The sequence below is a fragment of the Dysidea avara genome, chromosome 3 (genome assembly GCF_963678975.1).
Source record: "Dysidea avara chromosome 3, odDysAvar1.4, whole genome shotgun sequence".
Classification (NCBI taxonomy): Eukaryota; Metazoa; Porifera; class Demospongiae; order Dictyoceratida; family Dysideidae; genus Dysidea; species Dysidea avara.
In genome coordinates this window covers 30347698-30371152 of record NC_089274.1, presented here as the reverse complement: position 1 = coordinate 30371152, position 23455 = coordinate 30347698, and the positions used below count along the sequence as shown (strand labels likewise).

At 38.1% G+C, this 23455-nt stretch overlaps 1 protein-coding gene across 2 annotated transcripts in view; it reads right to left on the bottom strand.

Moving 5' to 3' along the window:
• Positions 1-23455, bottom strand: part of LOC136250678 (trinucleotide repeat-containing gene 18 protein-like) — a 60889-nt gene that overhangs the window by 36159 nt on the left and 1275 nt on the right. For both annotated transcript variants that reach the window (XM_066042905.1, XM_066042906.1), the window contains exon 2: positions 22586-23412. In XM_066042905.1, the coding sequence (XP_065898977.1) occupies positions 22586-23404 (819 nt within the window). In that variant the 5' untranslated portion in view covers positions 23405-23412. The remainder of the gene's footprint in view (positions 1-22585; positions 23413-23455) is intronic.

Below are 23455 nucleotides of genomic sequence, written 5' to 3'. Positions count from 1 at the left end.
ATTTTAGTGCTTTCTTCAAGGTTTAGCCATAACAATGACACATCAGTTTAGGAAATGTTTGAAATGGGAATCAAGGAAACAACTTCGGCCCTTGTACTATTAGTATTAAGGATGCCAGTGTAATGATGACAACTGAGAGTGCCAAGACTATAATTTCACATGCATGTACGTATCATGACAATACATAGCTATAGACATGCATGTGTGGTATCTGCCTTAGTGCTTTTACAAGTCAGGCTGCTGTCTTCAGCTATGTATAGGTCTATATACCACTTTAGCGTGGGCGTTCAAAGACGCCGCTCGGTGTTTAACTCGCATATTGCCTGGGCAATATCATGGGAAAGCGGTTTGCCAATGACTTTGATACCCAGCCAGTTCAAAGAATCGATGCGCTTTGACTCGTTATATTGAGCGACATAGAGCTTTGTATTGTGGGACTCGGTTTTGTAGAGGTTGCTAAGCTTAGTACATAGGCTAAGATAGAGTAGTTGGTTGTTACTAAAGGATAATGAAGGCACAAAATAACTGTTTGGGCGATTGTGGAGGTGTATTTCTACCCACCGCGTATCAGCCTTTGAACAGACCATGGAACAGCAAAGCTACTACTGCTACGTTGAAATAGGTTAGTAACTTACAGTTCTAAGTACTTAACTTAATATAATAACTTACTTACTGTCCCAATAGCGAAGTTAGTTGGCTTAACTTAGTACAAAAATGATAACAATATAAACTCCATCCCACAATCGCAAGTTTTCTAACATTGCGTGTTGAAAACTAACAGAGCATAGTAACATATTAATGACGTTTTAACGTATGGACAACATTTTGATGGCTATTAGCCCACGCTATTAAAACCACAATCGATCTTCAGATGCTACTGTATAAAAGAAATGGGATGAGTTCTCGTTAGTTCTTTCACCTATTAGGTGAGTGCGCCCCAAGTGATATATATATCACTTGTACCATGGCTGCTTGGGATTTTGCTGACATATACACCCGCAGCCCTCGGGCTTTGGGTGTATATATCAGCAAAATCCCTCGCAGCCATGGTATAACTATTACATGTAACACAAATTAGCTACAAAAATAATAAAATTTGTCAATCTGCATGGTTAATCTTTTGCTCTGATAAATCTCTGTTGGCTATACCAAGATGTCTAATAATTTAATCCATGCATACTAGATTTAGAAAAAAGTACATTAACTAGATGAATAAAAAATGAAAATTTCAAATGGGGAATAGGGATCACTGAAAAAAGCCACAAAACAAGAAGGGATCACTGGAGTGGTAATGTAAACCACAAATCCCTATTTTGACTCCCTATTTTGACTTAGCTAACTAATGAGTAGCAAAATATTGCTGTGACAGAGTCAAAATAGAGATTTGTGGTTTACGTTACCACCCGAGCAATCCCTTCTTGTTTTTTTTTTTCAGCGATCCCTTCTTGTTTTTTTTCAGCGATCCTTATTCCCCATTTGATATTTTCAATGTTTTATTCATTTAGTTATATATGCATACGTAAAATTTTCGATTATGGGCCAGCAGCTAGTACGTTCTGGTTATGTTTGGTTACAATGAACAGACATATCCTAGAGGTATCACGGAGAGTTTCGGCTATGCGTGTTTGATGTTTTAATCAGTGCTATTGAATCGTTTATGGAATAATGAAGGAGTTTACTAAAGGCCTACATGGGAAAGCTTGCTTGTAAGGTGGTTACTCCGTGCATAGTGGTAGCTTCGTGATGGGGGTGTGTACATATTCGAAAACATGCGGAAACGATCGGTGAATAAGCTACAGTAGCTAGTTTTGACCTTATCCCAACGTTTTTCAACTCGTAGGATGACAAGGATAACAAAACACTCTCCGTCTGAGTGGTTTTCATGGTGAAATCCAAGCCGTACATCCTAATCATGTGAGTATTAATCGATCCCCACAATCGATTTTGGCATCAACATCTATACACAGAGCGCAAAATAACGTTTGGTCACCTGACAATTTCCTGTCAATTACACCAGGTGTCAGCCCATAATTGAATTTTCCCGGAAATACTGTCCTTTCAAAGTTAGGATTGAGCTAGGACAGAGGCCAGACATGATGGTATTGACATGTAATTAAATTATGTGTTTTTGGCTTGTACTGACCACAAGGGTATGCCCAACTGAGGTTAACAGTTTACTATGTTCTGCCAGCCTACTTGTATCAGTCACCTGTACTGCAGTAGTAAAATGTATTATAGCCTGATTACCATTAGTACTTTTACTTGTGGTATTCATGAACACCTACACAACCAGTTTTTAAGCTAGAATGAACAAGGCTTCATTATCTCCCAAAGATCAAAGGGTTTTATGCATACCATTTTCTAAGCCATAGCAGTATAAGCTAAGTTTGACCATATAGCTATATCATTCCAAAGCAAGCAGAAGGTCTTGACTGAAGTCCTTATGACTTCCTTTCCTACAAAGGCCCAATTGATTCCATAGAAGCCCTTTCATGTGAGCAGTAGCTACTCTTTAATTGCTGTACTATCAGTCAGTATCAGTGAGTGTTTGATAAGTAATCAGCTCTACAGTACATCGGTGGCCCCAACGTTTGAAACAAACATTCAAGTGGTACTGTAGATACACAGGAATGGAGAAACAGTAAAAGTTAAAATGTCCGGTCAAATTGCTTGATGTTCACTCAAATTTCACAATGCCCTGACAGTATGAAAGGACATGTCTGAAAAGTTATTTCGCACACTGATATCACTGCCCAGTTGTAGCCCGGTCTACATCTCGTATGTAGCCCGAGCGGCTCCTTTGATCTGAGGTGTGAAAGTATATATATATATATCTAATCAAAAACAGCCAAGCTGGTAAAAAAGTGCGGCCCCTAAAAGGCCATGGTGAAAAAAGATGTGAAATCCAAGGTGGCGGCCAAGAAATGGCTGTGATGGTAGGTTAATAGTAAAAATTTTAATAACGACAATTCATGTGAATTTGTGTTTCGGCACCAAATTCACCTGAATTGTTGTTATTAAAATTTTTTACCATAACTTACCATCACAGCCATTTCTTGGCCGCCACCTTGGATTTCACATCTTTTTTCACCATGGCCTTTTAGGGGCCAGACCTTTTTTTACAGCTTGGCTGTTTTTGATTAGATATCACTTCTTTTTGTATTTGTATACCTATGGCCGGCTTTTTTAACTTATTCTTTTTCTTTACCACAGGAAGAATTAAAAGACAAAGTAGATTTTTAATACTTCAACTGCTTTTGATTTTATCAGTAATTTTACAAATTATATACATATATTTATTGCATGTCTATTATTCCCAACTGGATTACTTTTTCGAAGCTGATCTCTCTACTAAGGGACTTGAAATGTAGCTGAACTCTCTACAGGGTGATTTGCTTGTAGTTGAACTCTACACAGGATTCTCTCTAGAGGGTGAATTGTTTCTAGCTGATCTCTTTACAAGGCAATTTGTTTCTGCTGATCTCTCTAACAGTGTGATTAGTTTGTAGTTGAACTCTCTACATAGTGATATGTTTGTAGCTGAACTCTCTACAGGATGGTTTCTTTGTACGTAGCTGGTCTCTACAAGGTGACTTGTTTCTAGCTGATCTCTCTACAAGGTGACTTCTCCTACTACAGGGTGACTTGTATCTATGGGTGAACTATTTACAGGATGATCTGTTTGTAGCTGAAATCTCTACAGGGTGATTTGTTTGTAGCTGAATTCTCTACAGGATGACTGGTTTCTAGCTGATCTCTCTATACGGTTACTAACTTGTTTCTAGCTGAACTCTCTACAGAGTGGGTTCTTTGTAGCTGAACTCTGTACAAGGTGCATGACTTCTTCAGCTGATCTCTCTATAGGGTGACCTGATCTCTCTGCAGGGTGACTTTATCTTGCTGAATTTTCTACAGGGTGATTTATTTGTATCAAAACTATCTACAGGATGATTTTTTTTATACCTGAACTTTCTACAGGGTGATTTGTTTTAGCGGAACTCTCTACATGGTGATCAGATCTCTCTACAGGGAGTGATTTGTTTGTAACTGATATCTCTACAGGTAGATTTGTTTGTAAGTGAACTCTCTACAAGGTGATTTGTTTGTAGCTAATTTCTCTACAGGGTAATGTGCTTCTAGCTGATCTCTCTACAGGTGATTTTTTTTGTAGCTGAAGTCTCTACAGGGTGATTTGTTTGTAGCTGATCCCTCTACAGGGTGATTTGGTTGTAGCTGATCTCTCTACAGTGGGTGATTTGTTTGTAACTGAAACCTCTACAGGAGCTGAAGTCTCTACAAGGTGTTTTGTTTGTAGCTGATCTCTCTACAGGGTAATTTATTTGTAGCTTAACTCACTACAAGGTGATTTGTTTGTAGCTGATCCCTCTACAGGGTGATTTGTTAGTAGCTGAACTTTCTAAAGGGTGATTTGCTTGTAACTGAATTCCCTATATTGTGTCTAATTTCTAGCTGATCTCTCTACAGGGTGATTTGTTTGTAACTGAACTCACTACAAGGTGATTTGTTTGTAGCTGAACTCTCTAAACGGTGATTTGTTTCTAGCTGATCTCTCTACAGGATGGTTTCTTTGTCACTGAATTCTCTACAAGGTGACTTGATCCTAGCTGATCTCTCTACAAGGTGACTTCCTCTAGCTGATGGTTGATTTGTTTGTAGCTGAACTCTCTACAGGGTGATTTGCTTGCAGCTGAACTCTCTACAGGGTGATTTGTTTGTAGCTGAACTCTCTACAGGATGGTTTCTTTGTCACTGAACTCTCTACAAGGTGACCTGTTTCTAGCTGAACTCTCTACAGAGTGGGTTCTTTGTAGCTGAACTCTCTACAAGGTGCATGACTTTTTCTAGCTGGTCTCTCTATAGGGTGACCTGATCTCTCTGTAGGGTGACTTTTATCTAGCTGAACTCTCTACAGGGTGATTTGTTTGTAGGTGAGCTCTCTACAGGATAATTTATTTGCAGCTGAACTCTATGCACGGTGATTTGTTTGTAGCTGAACCCTCTACAGGATGGTTTCTTTGTAGCTGAACTCTTTACAAGGTGACTTGCTTCTAGCTGAACTCTCTAGACAGTGACTTATTCTAGCTGATCTCTCTACAGGGTGACTTGTATAGCTGATCTCTCTACAGGGTGATCTGTTCATAGCTGAACTCTCTACAGGGTGATTTGTTTCTAGCTGAAATCTCTTGTTTCAAACTGATCTCACTGTAGGGTAATTGTTTGTAGCTGAACTCTCTACAGGATAGTTTCTTTGTAGCTGAACTCTCTACAGAGTGATTTTTTTTTGTAGCTGAACTCTATATAGAGTGATTTGTTTGTACCTGAACTTTCTACAGGGTGATTTGTTTATAGCTGAACACTCTGCAGGGTGATTTGTTTGTAGTTGATCTCTCTACAGGGTTTTTTTTGCAGCTGAGATCTCTACAGGGTGACTTCTTCTAGCTGAGCTCTCTCTTGTTTCTAGCTGATCTCTCTACAGAGTAACTTGTTTGTATAGCTGAACTCTTTACAGGGTGGTTTTTTGGTTGCTGAACACTCTACATGGTGACTTATTTGTAGCAAACTTCTCTACAGAGTGACTTGTTTGTAGCTGAATTTTCTTCAGAGTGACTAACTTGTAGCTGAACATTGTATAAACTATAAAGTGACTTGTCTGTAGCTGAACTCTCTACAGGGTTACTTGTTTGCAGCTGATCTCTATAGGGTAACTTGTTTGTATAGATGAACTCTCTACAGGGTAGTTTCGTTGTAGCTGAACTCTCTCCACAGTGACTTGTTTGTAGCAATTCTCTAGAGAGTGTAGCCGAACTCTCTACAGGGTGCATGACTTGTTTATAGCTGAACTCTCTTCAGTGTGACTTGTAATGTTCTGAATCAATGCAGCGACATATTTGTAGCTGAACTCTCTTCAGTGTGACTTGTAATGTTCTGAATCAATGCAGCGACATATTTGTAGTTGAACTCTCTATAAGGTGACTTGGTCTTCTTGCTGAACTGTCTATAAGATTAACTGTTTGCAGCTGAACTCCATACAGAATAACTTGCAATGTAAAAGAATTCTATAATGGAGTAAATAAACTAGCTGAATGTTCTATTAGGGTGACTGTTCTATTAGAGTATCTCGATCTCGCATTTGCTACACCGAGTTGGCTTTCGAATCATAACTCAAGTGGTTTGTAATCCGATTCTTCTGTACTACTGCAAGGATTTTCTATGAAGATTATTCCAGCTATACACCGTTTTTCAGCTCATTGCTCTAAGCGGTTTGCGTAGTATGCGTAAAAAATAATACTTTTTATTCATAAAAATCGATCGCGTAATTGTGACATAGGTTGGGTTTTGTGTCATATCTCCATGGTCTTTATCTCGATTCTTTTCAAAACCACCAAAAGACACTCCTACGATGGCTACTTCATCTACATAGCAATTTTCAACTCATTCCATGAAGCGGTTTACCCTGTAGGCGTGACAACATATCGATCTTGTTTTACGCAAATAATGGGTCATAAATCCTGAACCATTTATTGGATTTGCACCAAATTTGATGCTAGGATTCGCCTTTGGATTCCCTTTCTGTGTGCCAAATTTCAAGGCGATCGGAGTATGTGTTTGCATTTTATAGCAATTTTGCAAGTGTGCAAAAACACGAAAAAGAAATTTTAAAAAATGAAGAAAAAAATCAAAACTTTGGCAGCTTGTATCTCGGAAATAGCTGGAACGATTTCCTTCAAATTTGGAATGTAGACTCCCCTTGCTGGTGGGTAACTCTAGCAAATTTGGATCCAATAGGATAAGGGATCACCAAGGTACAAAGGTGCGAAAATGACGTTTATTTTCTTCCTCTTAATATAACAATGGTGTGGCGCACCGGCTTCTTGGGCCGCACGACACACTATCGTGTGTCTTGATACTTCAACACAAAAATTTATAGTACATGAAAATAAAGTTAATAATATTCTAATGACTCTCCTTATTAAATAAGTAAACTGTTGTGTGCAAGGAAAGGGTAGAAATTCATGATCATGTTTCATCCAAGTCTGCTCCACACTTTTAGTTGACATGGTTATGAAAACAAAGCCTATACAGCATTACAGTGTATTTATCCTATTCATGTACTGTGTAATACAATCTTGTAGAAACTTTAAAAATTAATTAGGTACAAACAGCTAGGGTATGGCAAAAATTAAACATGGTAATTTAATATTGAAGATTTTCTACACAATCATGATGTGGCCCATTATAAGACCAGTTTAGCTGCTACCCGATACTACCAAGGATGCTACAGTCCGTGAAGCACCTCAAATAGTTTCATGGCTTCAGAAAACGTTCCTTCAAAGAATGTGTTGATGCAAACAGTCAAAATGCAACCGCAACAATTTAGTTTCTTGGTTGCGGCACGCGTACATACGAAAATGGCATTTATCGACCTGGATTTAAGATTAGAGTACTGGTTGTGTATTGTGCTCTGCCAGTTAGAAAGTTGACCGTAGCGTACCTTAAAGTGTATTCAACCGTTACTGTGTCTTTTCCTCCTAATTGTTAACATCACTTTCATCCGGTGAAGCACTTCCCCATATTAAAGAAACGCATCGTCTTGGAATATTGTCTCATCTTAGACCAGAGGTATCTGGAACAACTGTTTAATTGTATCTATTGTTTCTCTGTTGTGTAAACTATCTATAATGTGAATGTGAAAGTTACAGCTTGTCTCAAATAATTTTGTACTTCACTGAAAGCTGTATTTCCGCCCATACCTTACGGCCCTGCACACAGATATTGCATGAATATGTGCATTCCTCTATTATTTTAAATGAATTATTTACACCTGCTACTACTGCTCAGGTTGTTCACCAGTGTATCACTTCAATCTCTGTCCATCACGCCATCATGTTGTGCTGATGTGTGACTCATATGAAAATCACTGTCAAGTTTATTGGATTCCTTGATACGAGGCAAATCCTGTGTTAAATTTCCTTACCTAGTAATCTTTTTCATGCATTGTAAAAAGATTTTGGTTAGTTTTGAGGCAAGCAGCACTTAGCAATGTGACATTCCAGATACTGTCTTTCACTGTCTCTAGTGGTTTTGAGAACGTGACATGCAGTAATATCATTTTGTGTTGTCCTAAGGTATTATGAAGAGTTTATTATTGCTGCTACTGTATAATATTATTTCCTTATTTCAGGACAGTATTAATATTACATTTAACATACATAAAGTAGTTACAAGTGATTAAAAAGTAGCACTAAATGAGATATTATGTAATATAAAACAAAACTAGATTGGAGTATCATATAAAAACTCGTCTGTTACTATTTCCGTTTCTATTTCCTCATCAGAGTTGTGATCATTCTCTGTCACAGCATCGTCATCTTCACTACTACTACTACTGCTGATGTAATCTCTGGGAGCTATTAGCTCCTGTGGTTGCTGGACAGGTAAGTTAGTACATGCCTGGCATTCACAACCTGGTCCACAACAGTTGGATCTTTTTCTACAGCCACAATTGTTGGTAGCACACTCCTTCTTACAGCTGCAGCCTTTTGTCAAGAATTTGATAGTTCCTTTAATTTTTTCGATCACATCAGCAGCTTCCCAATCAATACTGCATCTTTGATCCACCCACTTTGCTCAGGGGCTGGTAAAGAAGAATACATGTCAGGGTATGTTGATCTTTGCCACATCTGGTGGATCCAACATGACCGCAGCAGTGTCGCCATAGGGAAGTATAGGTTGGAACTAGTGTTGCACCAATAATCGGTTGAATTATCGGTAACAACCGATATTAGCTAATTTTACAAGTATCGGTATCGGCTACGAAGCAGAAATAATTTGCCGATTAACCGAAACCCACAATCAATTGTTAAATCAACAGCAATGAACAGGTGAAAGTAAAGAAGGTGGTGAATGTAGCAGTAAGTGGTTTGCTGTAACTGTTTTGGCTTGTCTGTTTGCACAAGTATGGTTGCAAGGCTATAATAGGCTGTGTATATTTATCGGCCGCCCACGCAATTAGTTGATCACTCTTTACAAAGTTCTGTAGTCCCACTAAAAACAGTTTGATAAGCTGGCTTAGCTGTTTTATAATTACTTGGCTTCTTTTTCCATGAAAGGAGATAGTAGCGAAACTGTATAAAACATTGTAAAAGTCGGCCTCCCACGCAATTAATTACATTGATTACATTATCATTACAAATGCAGTTTATACACATAAACTTTAGGTGATTTTCCGCTCCTCCACCTCTGTTCTGAAGAATTGAAGAATATCGGTAAATATCAGCATATCGGTTACAGGAATAGGCAAATAATCGGTATCGGCAAATGTAAAAAAATGCATATCGGTGCAACACTAGTTGGAACCCTCCCCTCTTCACTTAATATTCTGTTACAAACAGCTTGCCGAATTCTTTGCAGCCAAACTTTGTGCCTTTCTAGTGCAGGTAGACTGTTGTCAATAGAGCTATACAGATGGAGAGGTATAGAATAACCAGTTTGCAATAAATGCTGCAATATGCTTTTCAAAATAGCATGTGCCTATCAAGTGCACAAATGATACTGTCTTGATTGATAAAATCAGTTTGGTGCAAGCTTCCAGCATCTGTTCCAGAAATAAAACTAGCATACTGAGTGAAAATATTTATTATTTTAGCTTTGCCAAATGCTTTAAAATAAGAAATATAATCGCATCCTGTACTGATGTACAGTGATTGCACAATTGACCTTAGGTGGTCCCATGATAGAGTGTGTATACCTGTAGGTCTGGGTCTCCTTGAAATGCCAATATCAAATGTTTTAGTATAAGGTATTTCTTATCTGCGGAATGATGTACATTTAGCTGTACAATGTAGTCCTTGTTATTGGGCATACTTAAACCTATGTTATACACATCAGTGTCTGGAGAACACACAAGTATCTTATTGGCAGTAGTCTGAATAGCATGCCGCCATATCCTGTTGTCTGCCTCATGAGCATTATATGTGTACAGACAAGCTATTTCTGGCAAAGCTCCTGCACGTAATGGCCATGTACAGGGGGGGCTGTATATTCAGTAGTAAAATATCCAGCTAATACTAAATGTTGTTGGCCTTGTAGTAGCACATGACCATTCTGTAAAAAGTATAGGCCAATTGCTTCAACTATTTTCCTTTTACAGATTGGGCATTCCAAAAATCCTGCCATCCAGAGGGTATTGGTGAGTTAATCTAAAAGAGGTTATGTTAATTTTGATGTTTGTTTATGGTTGTAGCACCTGGCTTGCTCAAATATCTTAGGATTAAATGTTTTTAAAGTGTTCCAATATATATTGATTGAACAGTAGCTTACTGTACTCAGAGATTGTTGTCGTTCTTCTCAGTGGCCTTGTGTTGATAATGAACATAACATCGACGATTGCAACTTGGGGCACCCATGGTAGCAAACTTACTATTATGCTTTGCTCTACTGACTGGTAACGTTGCTGTAATTTGTCTGTCCAATGACTTTTATTCGATTTATGTGGACAGCCATCTTCATCTGTTAAAGCTCGAGGTAGTACGGAGTACTGTTCCTCTCCAGAATCAAACGACATCTGGTTATCATTACACCACTGTAGACGACGTCTCAAACATTTAATTACCTGCTTAGCTTCTAACTCTTTGGGTGTCATTCTCTTCTTTCTGGTTTTCATGGAGGACATAGTTAGCAGCTGAAGTGGTGCATTCATCATGTTACTCTGTATTAGTCTAGTGTTGATGTAATGTTTGTAGGCTTCCAATCCAATGTCTCGAAAACTCATCATATCAGCTGCTTGCTCTGGGGTAGCTACTTGTCCGTTGAACACATTAGTAAGTTCTCTGCTATCCTGGTGCATGCTTACCATCTTGCTACTTTCAATTAGACAATACATTTTCTGAATGTTCTCTTCACAGTGTTTAGCCCAAGGTTTATCATCAATAATGGTGTTTGGATTCGTAGACTCTTTGAACCTTTCTAGAAAAAAGCTTTGATCCGGCAGTTGAAGAACAGTGATATCTTTTGCAAATATTCATCAGAAGGGTGGGTTACAGCAGATTTCATATCTTTATTAATACACATCTCGTGTGCTTCATCTAAGGCAACAGAGTGGAACTTTCTTCCTGTTATGCTCACAGTAAACCCTCCTGCTTCTAGACATTGTAGTACATTCACTGGGTATTGCTTGAGATCTGCCAGGTCTGTGGGGATGATCTGTTCATATGTATCGCAGTCAAATGCAGCGAAGAGAGGAGCCATTCGCTTAAGGTTACGGAATAGTTTAAAATACGTGGGCGGAACAAATTACAAAACCTGCTTTAAACCAAGCAGGGATAAATAATTTCAACAACTGTGTTGTGTTAGCAATACAACTAATTGTGCTTGTTTGTTTTTACTACAGAACAACGACTGTTCTTGGGTGTGTGGTCCACAATAGAGCAATGTTTTATAAAAATGTGCCACCAAAAACCAGACTAACAGATTACTGAATCCTTATAATTTCAACACAAGTGACTAAACAACTAAAATATCTAGGTCCTGTGGAAGCGATTTTTAAGTTACTGGTTGTATAGACATTTTATTGAACTTTTAGTAGTTTTTTTCGAGTGAAATAAGCTCTTTGAAGGCTTGTATCTGAGTCACTGGGAAGAAATACGTCAAAAACACTTCCACAGAACCTAATAAATTTAATATATGGTATCACTATGCCCCAGAAATGCCACTAGAGCCTACAGCTTTTGCTGTATTTGGCAGCGGAAAAACATAGTAGTGACAGCTGGAGCCGAGCGATGTAGGGCTGGCTTACCTGTGTTACTACAACAAATTCAGAGTAGTGTTCCACCTGCCTCAAACTACACTGTAGCTACATAAAAACATTAAATATGAAGGGCTTCACTTTCATTTAAAACTTCTCATGCAGCTAGACTGGTTTTATGGGCTTCTCAAAAAGAATCGATAGGCATTCAAAAATTTGAATGATTGCCCGTGACTATAACGTAACCTTAAGACTAGACACCCGTAAGTTCCAGTTGCTACTTCATATCGCTAAATACAATGTTATGTAGCAATAACAGTTGGTAAGCACAAAATTTACCCAGAGACGCCAGATAGCATCTCTTTGTGCAATTCGATTAACAAATTCCTTAAAATCAGTAAGGGAAGCACTATCCTGTAAAAGAGCTTCAATACGTACCATCAACTGGTGTGGTGACCTACAGTTATTAATCGCTGCTGTTAAAATACATTTCATATTCTCAACAAGGTAAGATGGGTTGGTGTTTGTTGTATATGTGTGGAACATTCCTCGGTATATAGCTTTCCATACCTGCAAAAGAAAGCAATGTGTTCTTTTAAAATTACTGTAAGTCTCCAGGGATTTCAAGGTTGTGCTTCAAAATCCACAGCTTTTAGCTAGTCCCTTTAAGCCAGCATGGTAATATACCTTCGTTAAGACTGGCTGGTAATTCTTTAGCGTATGCCTATCTCCCAGAAAAACAAGTTAATGTTGTGCTACTTCTAAAAACCAGGTGCCATGCAGCTAGCTAACTCATCTATAGACAGTAGTATATGCTACTATGAATTAACCAACTATGTATTACTACTTTACAATAGGGTAGGACAGTAGTATATGCTACTATGAATTAACCAACTATGTATTACTACTTTACAATAGGGTAGTTTTGGGTTGTGCAATAACATTATTAGCTAATTCTCGCATTTCGTAATTCATGAAATATTCGTAATTCGTTCAATTATGTTGCTATGCACTGCTAAGGAAGTGTTTGTTAAACAAACCGCTTTTACCAACATATTACGCACAGAAGTATCTTCTAAACTGTTTTATAGTGTGACTAACGTGTTTTTTCCCACAAATTCTCTCAACAAAGCCTCAAAGCTGCTCTTCATTTTTGTTTGCATACGTAAGGGATACGCCCCCTTTCAACTCGAAGCGATAGGCTATTCCTAGTGTACGAGGCCTGCACCGTTGTTTTTCAGTTGCTAAACACCTGAAAACCTCAAGGGGAAGGTAGTCTGAGGAAAGTCGCCACACCCGTATTTCAGTCCGCCAAAAAGAAACCACCTCAGAGCAAAGTTCACCTGTGCAGAAGTTTAATACAGACTTCATTTCACTTCTAATGTAAAAGCTGCTTTTACCATTATTAAACAATTTTGCTCACGTGGGTGCGTACGGACAAACATAGGTAGTAGGGCTGAGCGATAGTGAATTTTTCACTGTCCGAACGATATCAAGACACTGTTCACGACTGTTCACGATAGACCCATGCATGTATTTTGCATAAGATATTAAACAGCCTTTTAGGCTGATTCTTGTTCCAAAAAGTTATTATTTTAAAGTATTTTGCAGATATTTCTCCATATTTTACTTGTTAATTACTGTCCGATAGTAAATTTTCAAGCGATATAGGCGATACCGATAGTGATACTATCCCGATATTCCGATATGCACATACTATCCCCCAGCCCTAATAGGTAGATAGGTAGATATGTAGATAGGTACACACACACACACACTTTTACGAAAACAATTTCAGTAAACGTGGGCGCGCGCCTGGTTTAATAATCAATTTCTGTAAAGCCACTGCATGATATTCATTAAGTGCTGGTAAGTTTTCCCATCCCCAATTAGCACAACCCATCCATCCTGTTCTGTGATGTCAAACTTCTGCAGTAGATCTTCAGCCACTAAGCACATGGTCTCATCACTGTCAGGATTCTCATTAATCAGTTCCATGTAATATACCTGTGATGGTGGTGTTATCATGTTTCCATCACCATGTATAAAGCTTCTCAAGTCACTAATAGTACAGCAAAAATCCTGACAGTGGTGAGCCACATACTTTAACACAATGTAGGAAAAAAGTTTAAAGTTAATTGACAAGTTTTCACTTTCTTCTTCTATACTCTCCTCAGAGTTTTCCATGGTTAGTGGATGGGTGTGTATAGCTGTGTGGTGTAGGTGGTAGTGTCCTTGGAAAGTGAACAAGACAAGTTTTTTACTTGGATAGTCCGTAGTCTCTTTGCAACCTTGTGTGGTGAACTGCCTGGCATCTGTTGAAGTGTACATTTAGATAAAGCAGCAAAATTGTCTGATGGATTAGAGGACTGTGGTTGATTAGGTACTTCCTGCTGTTCACTACACATAAATGGAAGAACAGTGGTGGACACACACATTTCATTATCACAACGTACTTCAAGTTCAGGATTAGGTTGGATGACCTGTGCCGTGATAACTCCGATGCTGATTGCCACAATAGACAGCAGCAGCATGTCAAAGTTGTCTATGGAAGCATCTGTGAATACCACTGGGAATTCATTCCAAAGACCTTTGGTTCTTTGGTCACTAGCATGCTGAGTGATAAACCGATCGTGAGTATCGGGTGAACTAGTACACCCCAGTCTGTTAAATATTCTTAACAGTTGTCTTGGCCCACCACAAATCTCGACCACATCTGCTATAAGATCATGAATTGGTAGCGGTCGGTAGGGATTTGTGCAGAACTGTAAAAGGCCCAAAATGTTGTATATTCGTTCTTTCTTCAGGTGTTTATTGGAATCAATTGGTTTTCCCAGTACAGGAGGCTTTCGCTCACGGACGGTTGCTGTTATTGAATTGATAAATTTTAGCAATAAAGGATTTATTTGTATGAACTCACTGTCAATGTCAAATGAGATAGGACTGCTTTTAACAGTAGATTGTCTGTCAATCTCTTCGTGGATTAAATCGTTCACCAAGTAAGCAGCATCATGCAATACTGTCACTTTATCTGATTGTTGTTTGGTAGGTGTAATGTGTGCAAGGACCACAGTTTCTTCCAGAGTACTTTGGGCAGACAAGGCCCATGAAAGTCTTACTAAAATATCAATACCCCTACAGTAAAGGATAGTACCAAATTTCATATGCATGCATTTGTACAGCATATAGAAATTAAGATACAGTATCAATTGATGTAATAGCCATTTTCCAGAAAACGATAAGCAGCTTTCCCCTGATACATGGAAACCCTTGGTGTTGATGTTATACAACTGGTATATTCAGCATCATATGCATGCAGAAATGCTTTGCTAGCCCATGGTAACAATACAGCTTCCCCAAAAGCAAATTGTTGGCAACATATATGACAGTGTCGAGGATGGCTTTAGTTAGCCTGTTTGTACTGTTATCAGTTTTCTTGCTAACCCATTCATGAATAGAGTGTTGTAGCATTGTGTCACTGCCATGTTGGGACTTGAAAGACTCAATGATAGAGCAATGAGTTTTGTAGCAATCGAAGCATATGTTGTCACTTAGGGGTAATAGCAACAGTTTCACCAGAAGTGTTTGACAAGTGCTGTGAAATCTTGACAGCATCTGGGCTGTGTCGACTAAAAGTGGCACCAGTTTTTGGATAAGCTCCACAAGAGCTGCATGAAAGGGGACAAATTGTGGCATGTGCCTTGTTATAACATTATCTACAGAGGACAAATGGTTCCTCTGTATGTTCAGTTTGGAATATTTCAGCCAGTTTGTCATTTGTTGTAAACAGATTAATCTTTGAGGTGAAGTGTTCTCACACTTAGGATTACTACATCGCTCAGTAAGGGGGAGACCACTCAGATCAGCGAACTTGGCTTTACTCTTCCAAGAAGGAATGTGTTCACTGTTTTGGCAGTGTCTCTTGGCCTCAAGGAAGTGCTTCATGCATACAAGTGCACTGTTATCAAGGGACGCTCCCAAGTGTTTTTCTAAGTAAGTACGCTCCATTTCTCCCCAAGTGGCATACTTTAACTTTTTGTCTTCCATTGTCTCCACACAGGGCACAGTCCTGGTTTGAGTCACCAGACAAGTGAAGATGATCATCATCTTGCTGTATAGTATATATAAATATTTGTTACAAGACTTGTATGCAAAATAATTATATTGTTGGTGTGTAATATTCAGTTTTTTTTTACTAGATGCGTTTGTAGCTAAACCACAGCAATTTGCATGCGTTGGAACAAAAATTTTGCTACATCATTATTTAGTTCTACTCTTACTCAACTATTTCATGCTATTTATTTAGCCAAGCCTAGGCCCAAACAAAATTGTACTGCAAGTAAAGTTAACCTATCCACGACTCACCAAGTTCATTCACGCTACTTCGACGCCTTCTTGCTCTTTTGTGCACGCAGCTGTTAGGGATTGTGAGATAGCTATTTGTTGGGGCTAAGTACTTAACAAATGGCAAAGCCATATAATGCATGGTGTATTAACTATGGCGGTGCAAACAAGGGGTAAATACTAGCACAGAAATAATTATCATGCTGCATCTTGAAGCGCTTGCAACTAAAATGGCATTTTAAAACGTAATTTATTACGGTTGCGTTTCGACTGCAAAATACATGTACAGTAACACCTTGGTATGGTTTCTTAGCATGATGTTCTTGGCATGAAGATGACTATTAAATTGAAGATAAAAGGAATGGTGAAAGCGCAGAAGGCAGACAATTGTCAAAATCACAAAAGGCACATACTAGCATGAGTTTATTGTTGTAGCGTTAAATGGTGGCCATGTGCTGCTTTATTTGGCCTCTAGCCTTGCGACTGTAGTCAGACAGGCAGTCAGTAAAGCAGTGAGGTAGGGCAGACCAAAATACAGGTTTTGATGTTTCTTCAAAATTCTATATCCGGTTACCTGTAAGCGTTTTTCTTGTTTTTTTAATGCTGTATTTGATGTTAAGGCTGTTCCGAAAAGGTGACTTTTGTCATGTATGATATTCTATGATGGTTTTTAGACTCGGTATTTTTTGTTGTTATTGTTACAAATTGCTATGTGCTTTTGTTCATTCTCTACAGGGCATTGAAAATGTTGGTGTAGAGGAAAACTTGTGCTACATTCCTGTCAAAGCCATGAACAAACAGCCATAGCGTTAGCACGCAACCCAAAGATCCAGGGTTCAATTCCTCCCATTGCTTACTTTTTCTTCTAAGTACCACCTTTTCCTGTGACATACAGTATGCTTTTATATGTCATCTATTGACGATGCTTTAAATTCTTTGAAGTATGGCTTCACTGGGATGTAAATAGCAGATGCTACCTTTTTATGATGTCAAATTAAAATCGTCAGAAACTAAGCTGCCTTGTCTTCTTGACTATAGCAAGGATTATAGGCTATGTGGGAATAATCATCATAGAAGGTCCTTGCAGTAGTACAGAAGAATTGGATTACAAACCACTCAGTTATGATTTGAAAGCAAACTACGTGTAGTGAAAGATAGATCCAGATACTCTAATAGAACAGTCACCCTAATAGTGCATTCAGTTGGCTAATAGAACAGTCACCATGCAGCTACAAATAAATCATTCTAGCGATTCAGACCATTACAAGTCACCCTGTAGGGAGATCAGTTTGAACCAATTCACCCTGTAGAGAGTTCAGCCACAAACAAATCACCTTGTACAGAGTTCAGCTACAAGCAATTAAGTCACCCTGTAGAGAGCTCAGCTAGAAACAAGTCATCTTGTACAGAGATCAGCTAAAAGCAAATCACCCAGTAGAGAGTTCAACAAAAAAAAAACTCACCCTGTAGAGAGATCAGCTACAAACAAGTCACCCTGCAAAGAGTTCAGCTACAAACAAATCACCCTAGTGATATCAGATAGAAACAACTCACCCTGCATAAAGGTCAGCAACAAACAAATCACCCTGTAGAGTTCAACTACAAACAAATCACCCTGTAGACATTTCAGCTACGAACAGATCACTCTGTAGTGAGTTCAGCTAGAAACAAGTCACACTGTAGAGATATCACAGAGAAACAAGTCACCCTGTAGAGAGATCAGCTAGAAGAAGTTACTTTATAGAGAGTTCAGCTAAGTTACTTTGTAGAGAGTTCAGCTACAAAGAATCCACCCTGTAGAGAGTTTAGCCACAAACAAGTTACCCTATAGAGAGACAAGTCGCCTTGTAGAGAATTCAGCTGCAAACAAAAGAAATTTCAGCTACAAACAGATCACCCTATAGAGAATTCAGTTAGATACAAGTCACCCTGTAGAGAGATCAGGTGACCCCTCTATGGGGTCACCTTGTAGAGAGTTCAGCTACAAAGAACCCACCCTGTAGAAAGCTCAGCTAGAAACAAGTTACCCTATGTACAGATTAGTTAGAAACAAGTCACCCTGTAGAGAATTCAGCTGCAAACAAATCACCCTGTAGATATTTCAGCTACAGTACAAACAGGTCACCCTGTAGAGAGATCAGCTAGAAACCAGTGACCTGTAGAGAGTTCAGCTACAAAAACAAATCAATCTTTAAAGAGATCAACCAGACAAACTACAGTAACCCTGTAGAGAGATCAGCTAGAAACAAGTCACCTTATAAAAAGATCAGCTACAGTAGAAACTAGACACAATGTAGAGAGTGCAGCTACAAGCTAATCACCCTATAGAGAGATCAGCTAGAAACAAGTCACCCTGTAGAGAGATCAGGTGACCCCTCTATGGGGTCACCTTGTAGAGAGTTCAGCTACAAAGAACCCACCCTGTAGAAAGCTCAGCTAGAAACAAGTTACCCTATGTACAGATCAGTTAGAAACAAGTCACCCTGTAGAGAATTCAGCTACAAACAAATCACCCTGTAGATATTTCAGCTACAGTAAAAACAGGTCACCCTGTAGAGAGATCAGCTAGAAACCAGTGACCTGTAGAGAGTTCAGCTACAAAAACAAATCAATCTTTAAAGAGATCAACCAGACAAACTACAGTAACCCTGTAGAGAGATCAGCTAGAAACAAGTCACCTTATAAAAAGATCAGCTACAGTAGAAACTAGACACAATGTAGAGAGTGCAGTTACAAGCAAATCACCCTATAGAGAGATCAGCTAGAAACAAGTCACCCTGTAGAGAGATCAGCTAGAAACAAGTCATCCTGTAGAGAGATCGGCTAGAAACAAATCACCTTGTAGAGAGTTCGGCTACAAACAAATCACCCTGTAGAGAGCTCAACTACAAACAGATAGCCCTGTAGAGAGCTCAGCTAGAAACAAGTCACCCTGTAAAGAGAATCCTGTGGAGAGTTCAGCTACAAGCAAATCACTCTGTAGAAAGTTCAGCTACATTTTAAGTCACCCAGTAGAGAGATCAGCTGCAAACAAGTTATCCTGTAGGGAATAATTGGCGTGCAATTAATGTATGTATTATATGTAAATTTACTGATGAAATCAGAAATAGTTAAAGTATTAAAATCTGCTTTTATCTTTTTTTTTCTCCCTGTGGTAAAGAAAAAAAGATAGGTTAAAAGGCCCCAAAGTCAGCCATAGGCCGGCTTTGGGGGGGAATATAACCGACTTTGGGGAATACAAATACAAAAAGAATTGATATCTAATACAAAATAGCCAAGCTGTAAAAAGTGTGTGCAAGCGGCACATGAATTGTCGTTATTAAAATTTTTACCATTAACCTACCATCACAGCTATTTCTTGGCCCCACCTTGGATTTAACATCTTTTTTCACCATAGCCTTTTGGAGGGCTGCACTCTTTTGACAAAAAGACACATTTTGGGCCGAAGGTGATGTTGAACAATACAAAACTGTGGCCTTTACCATGGTCAAGTTATGCTTAGCTGAAAGGCATCAGTCAGTTAATTATGTCAATTACTAGAAAACTGTCAATAGAAACTTGTTGGAAGGATAGTTAGTTACATGTAGTCACAGCAGAATATTTAGTTAAAGAGGAAATTTTTTAAGTTCCACAGACACTTGTCAGAAGGATTTGGGGCCGCTTTTAAGGTTTGATTATGTCTAACCAATACTGCCAAGCTGTTATGAAGGAAAACTGAAGCTGGGGTTCGGAGATAATTTTTAGGTAAGACAGTCAAACCTCCATGTTCCCTACTATACAGTACTACCATACTATATGACTGTTGTACATGGTTGTTGTATTAGGGTGACTGCTAAATTAGAGTATCTCAATCTACATAAATATCAAGGGGAGTGGTAACCATGCCAAGTTTTATACAGCAAGTTTTACACAGTAAAACTTGAGCAGTAAGTCATACAGGGGCATAGTCGCTGCACTATAACCAACTGTTATAAAGTGCAGCTTGACCATTAAGAAGGTATACACTGTAGTTACCATGCTCTATTGTCTAGGGTAAACTAATCAAACTCTTAAGGACTACAGTAATTTACGCAGTTCCTATCCTGAAAGCCCATAAATTTTATGAAATTATGCATTCTTTTACTTAGCAAGTTTGTAGCGCTAACAGAACTCCAAAAAGTAGTAAAGGTTAATGCATTATATATGGGAAAACCTGCCCATCAATAACAAACAGCACTATCTAATTTACAAGTGTGTACAACTTACCATTTTGAAGCAACAATGTACATGTCACTTCTTAACATCATTGACAATATGTATCTTTTGTTACACAATCTTTTAAATGTCTTTTGTTCTATTTAAAGTGTGCCATCACGTGATTTTCTATATCATTTTATTCCTCTCTAAATAGAGAGCACTCTAAGCTTTATTCTAAGTAAATCAGACAATCAGAGTGGAAGTTATGGAGCAAATTCTACAAGGTTAGTTTTATTGTTGTGTAAACATAATATAATTTTAGATAGATTACAACTTTTCACTAACGTATTTTTTCAAAATATATTAACAAAAGAATCGCCTACTAATGACGAATAAAATGGTCTTTGTTCCAATCCTGTAGCTTCAATCGCTACAGAATTACAGCCCTTTGTTTAGTTTGTATACACCAGGGCATACATGTACGATAACGGTCTTTCACGTAAGGTCATATTTGGACGTACATGTATGACACTGGTCCCTAAAAGGTTAACAGTACAGCTATTTACTCCCTCTCATTGGATATACAGTAGAGGACAAAAGAATATGTGGCAAATAAATATGCGCTTCTAAGTAAAGTGTTGATATTAGTTTCCTTGTAAGAAGATAACAACTGGCAAGATTGGTAATGGCAAAGTGGAGAGGGAAGACACTTGCCACACATGAGCTTGCTGCTATGGTGTAAAAGGGTGGTAATGTAATTAATGCATTCTAGCCTTGTCACATCAACAAAAATCAATATCGGTCCTTTTGTAAATAAATGCTAGATTTGGTACCATACATATTTTTAGTTATATAAATATTTCTATGACAATTTCAATTGGAGCATTTTTAGGAATACCACTTACTACAATCAGTACTACCGTACCATATGATACATATTGTACACATATATATGCAACTGAAAAACTTCAGAAAAATACATGTCAAACACGTACAGTACCACAACCACTATTTGTAAGTTTGCTACTAACACTAGATAAAACAGTGAAGGGTTTAATTATCCAAATATTAATGCAACAATGATATAGTTTTTGCACTCTATAAGAAACAATGTATGCTCTAATAGAGCCATTCGTTCCATTGCACAGATTCAGAGATCTGTATGTAAATTGTATGTACATTAATTAGATGTTGTTTTTTTTTGCTTTCCAGAACACTTGCATAATTGATTTGGTCTGCACAGCAAGTGTTTGATTTTACATAATTTATTAACTATATGAACACCGTTCTCTCTACTCACATTATATTCAATTCTCCACTGCAGACTATAAATTTCCATTACACGATTCTCAACGTCACATAAAAATCTAACCATTGCATACCACATAGCCTAAATATTTCGAGGGGCAAATTTTTCAAGGTTGAGCAATGTTGCTAAAAATAATTTTTTTTGCAGATTACAAACACTCAAAATGTATTAGACTATATGGAGGTCTAAATATTTCAAGGATAAAATTTTCATTGGTAAACCCCAAAACCACGAAATCAGCAAAAATTTCCCCCCTCAAAATATTTAGGCTATACGGTACTTCTTTTTAGGGTGTATCCATTCAGTGGATTGGACTACTGGACTCGCATAAAATTTGCTCAAGCACCTTATTCAGCCACTAAAATTTCACGTGATTACATACATAGAGTACTATACCACACATGGAACAAAGGGTATATATTTAATGGTATATAACTTTGGTTTGAACTCTTGTTACACTTACTGCATTTTTGTGTAACCTTACCTCTCTGTTTAAAAGTATGCACATTTGGGAAGCAATTCTTTTTAAAATGTAACACTGTGCACGCGTTTCTATTTACAAACATCATAAACCAAAAGGCCAGCAAAGCTAAAATGAATGTACAGAATTTCTATGTTACATTATGTAATTGTATGGTGTAAAACATATAATATATTGTGCACTAATTTACTAGGGAAGACAGACAGATGTGTTAACAGGGCACAGTACTTGTATCATTGCTAGTAGTAGGCAAATTGTTTTCGATAACAAACTGCACTACAGTATAAGGTCTTAGTGCATCGATGTACATGTTTTATGTTTCATGGTGAATAGTGTCAATTTCTAAAACACCTCTTGTGGTTAAGTCTGGCTATAAATGGCGAGAAAACAAATAAAAACTTAAGTCCAGTAATCCAGTCCAGTGAATGGATACACCCTTCTTTTAAACATGATTTCAACCCATAAAATACATCTATATACCTAAATACATTGCACTAAATTTTGTCCTTACTCTTCTTGAAAATTTGGATGGTTTTCTTTGAGCTGTTTTGGCAACCACTTCTACACCCTCTTCTACTAGTCTCTTAACAGCTTCTTCACTAACAGGTACAACAAGAGATTTTTTCACTTCAGTGGAGCATTCTCGCAAAGGATCTACCAAAGTAGGTTGCACTTCATCTTCTACTCCACCAACAGAAACAATCTCCAAAACATCTGAGTCACTTGCATTGTCTTGATTTTCTATAACCTTAGTAACTGCATCTGCGACAGGTTCAATTTTAACATTATCTTCCACAGCAGAGACTGCTGCAGAATTACTAGAACTATCGCCCCTGAGTTTTGGCTTCTTAGCTGGGCTCAGTAAAGCAGACATACATGCTGTAGCATTTAAGCTAGCAGTTCGCCTTACATAAAAATCTGGTGATAAACTGGGCAATGAAACAACTGACTTGTTTTCAATCTCTTCATCTCCTGTACTATGTGTAGCTATTGGCTTCAAAGACTGCTGTTCACTATCACTAATGGAAGTATTAGGTAAATTTTCACCAAACGAAGACATAGAGTATGGCATAGCAGTGATTACATCGGGCTTAGATCTTTTAGCACTTGGACTATCAGCTTGAGAATTTCTCTTCCTACTTACATACGATGGAGAAGAACGCATTTTTCGTGATGCTTCAGTAAGACACTTTAGAGCAGCCTCAGCATTTAAACTAGCAGTCCTCCGTGCATAATTTTCTCTGCTAGGAGACATCTGCAAAACTGTAGCTAATGGAGTTTCAACTTCTTTTTCTCCTTTCACATCATCATCGTTCTTGCCTGAATTCATTGGACAACCTAGAACAAATATGCATATTACAATATTCCTACACAATGAAGT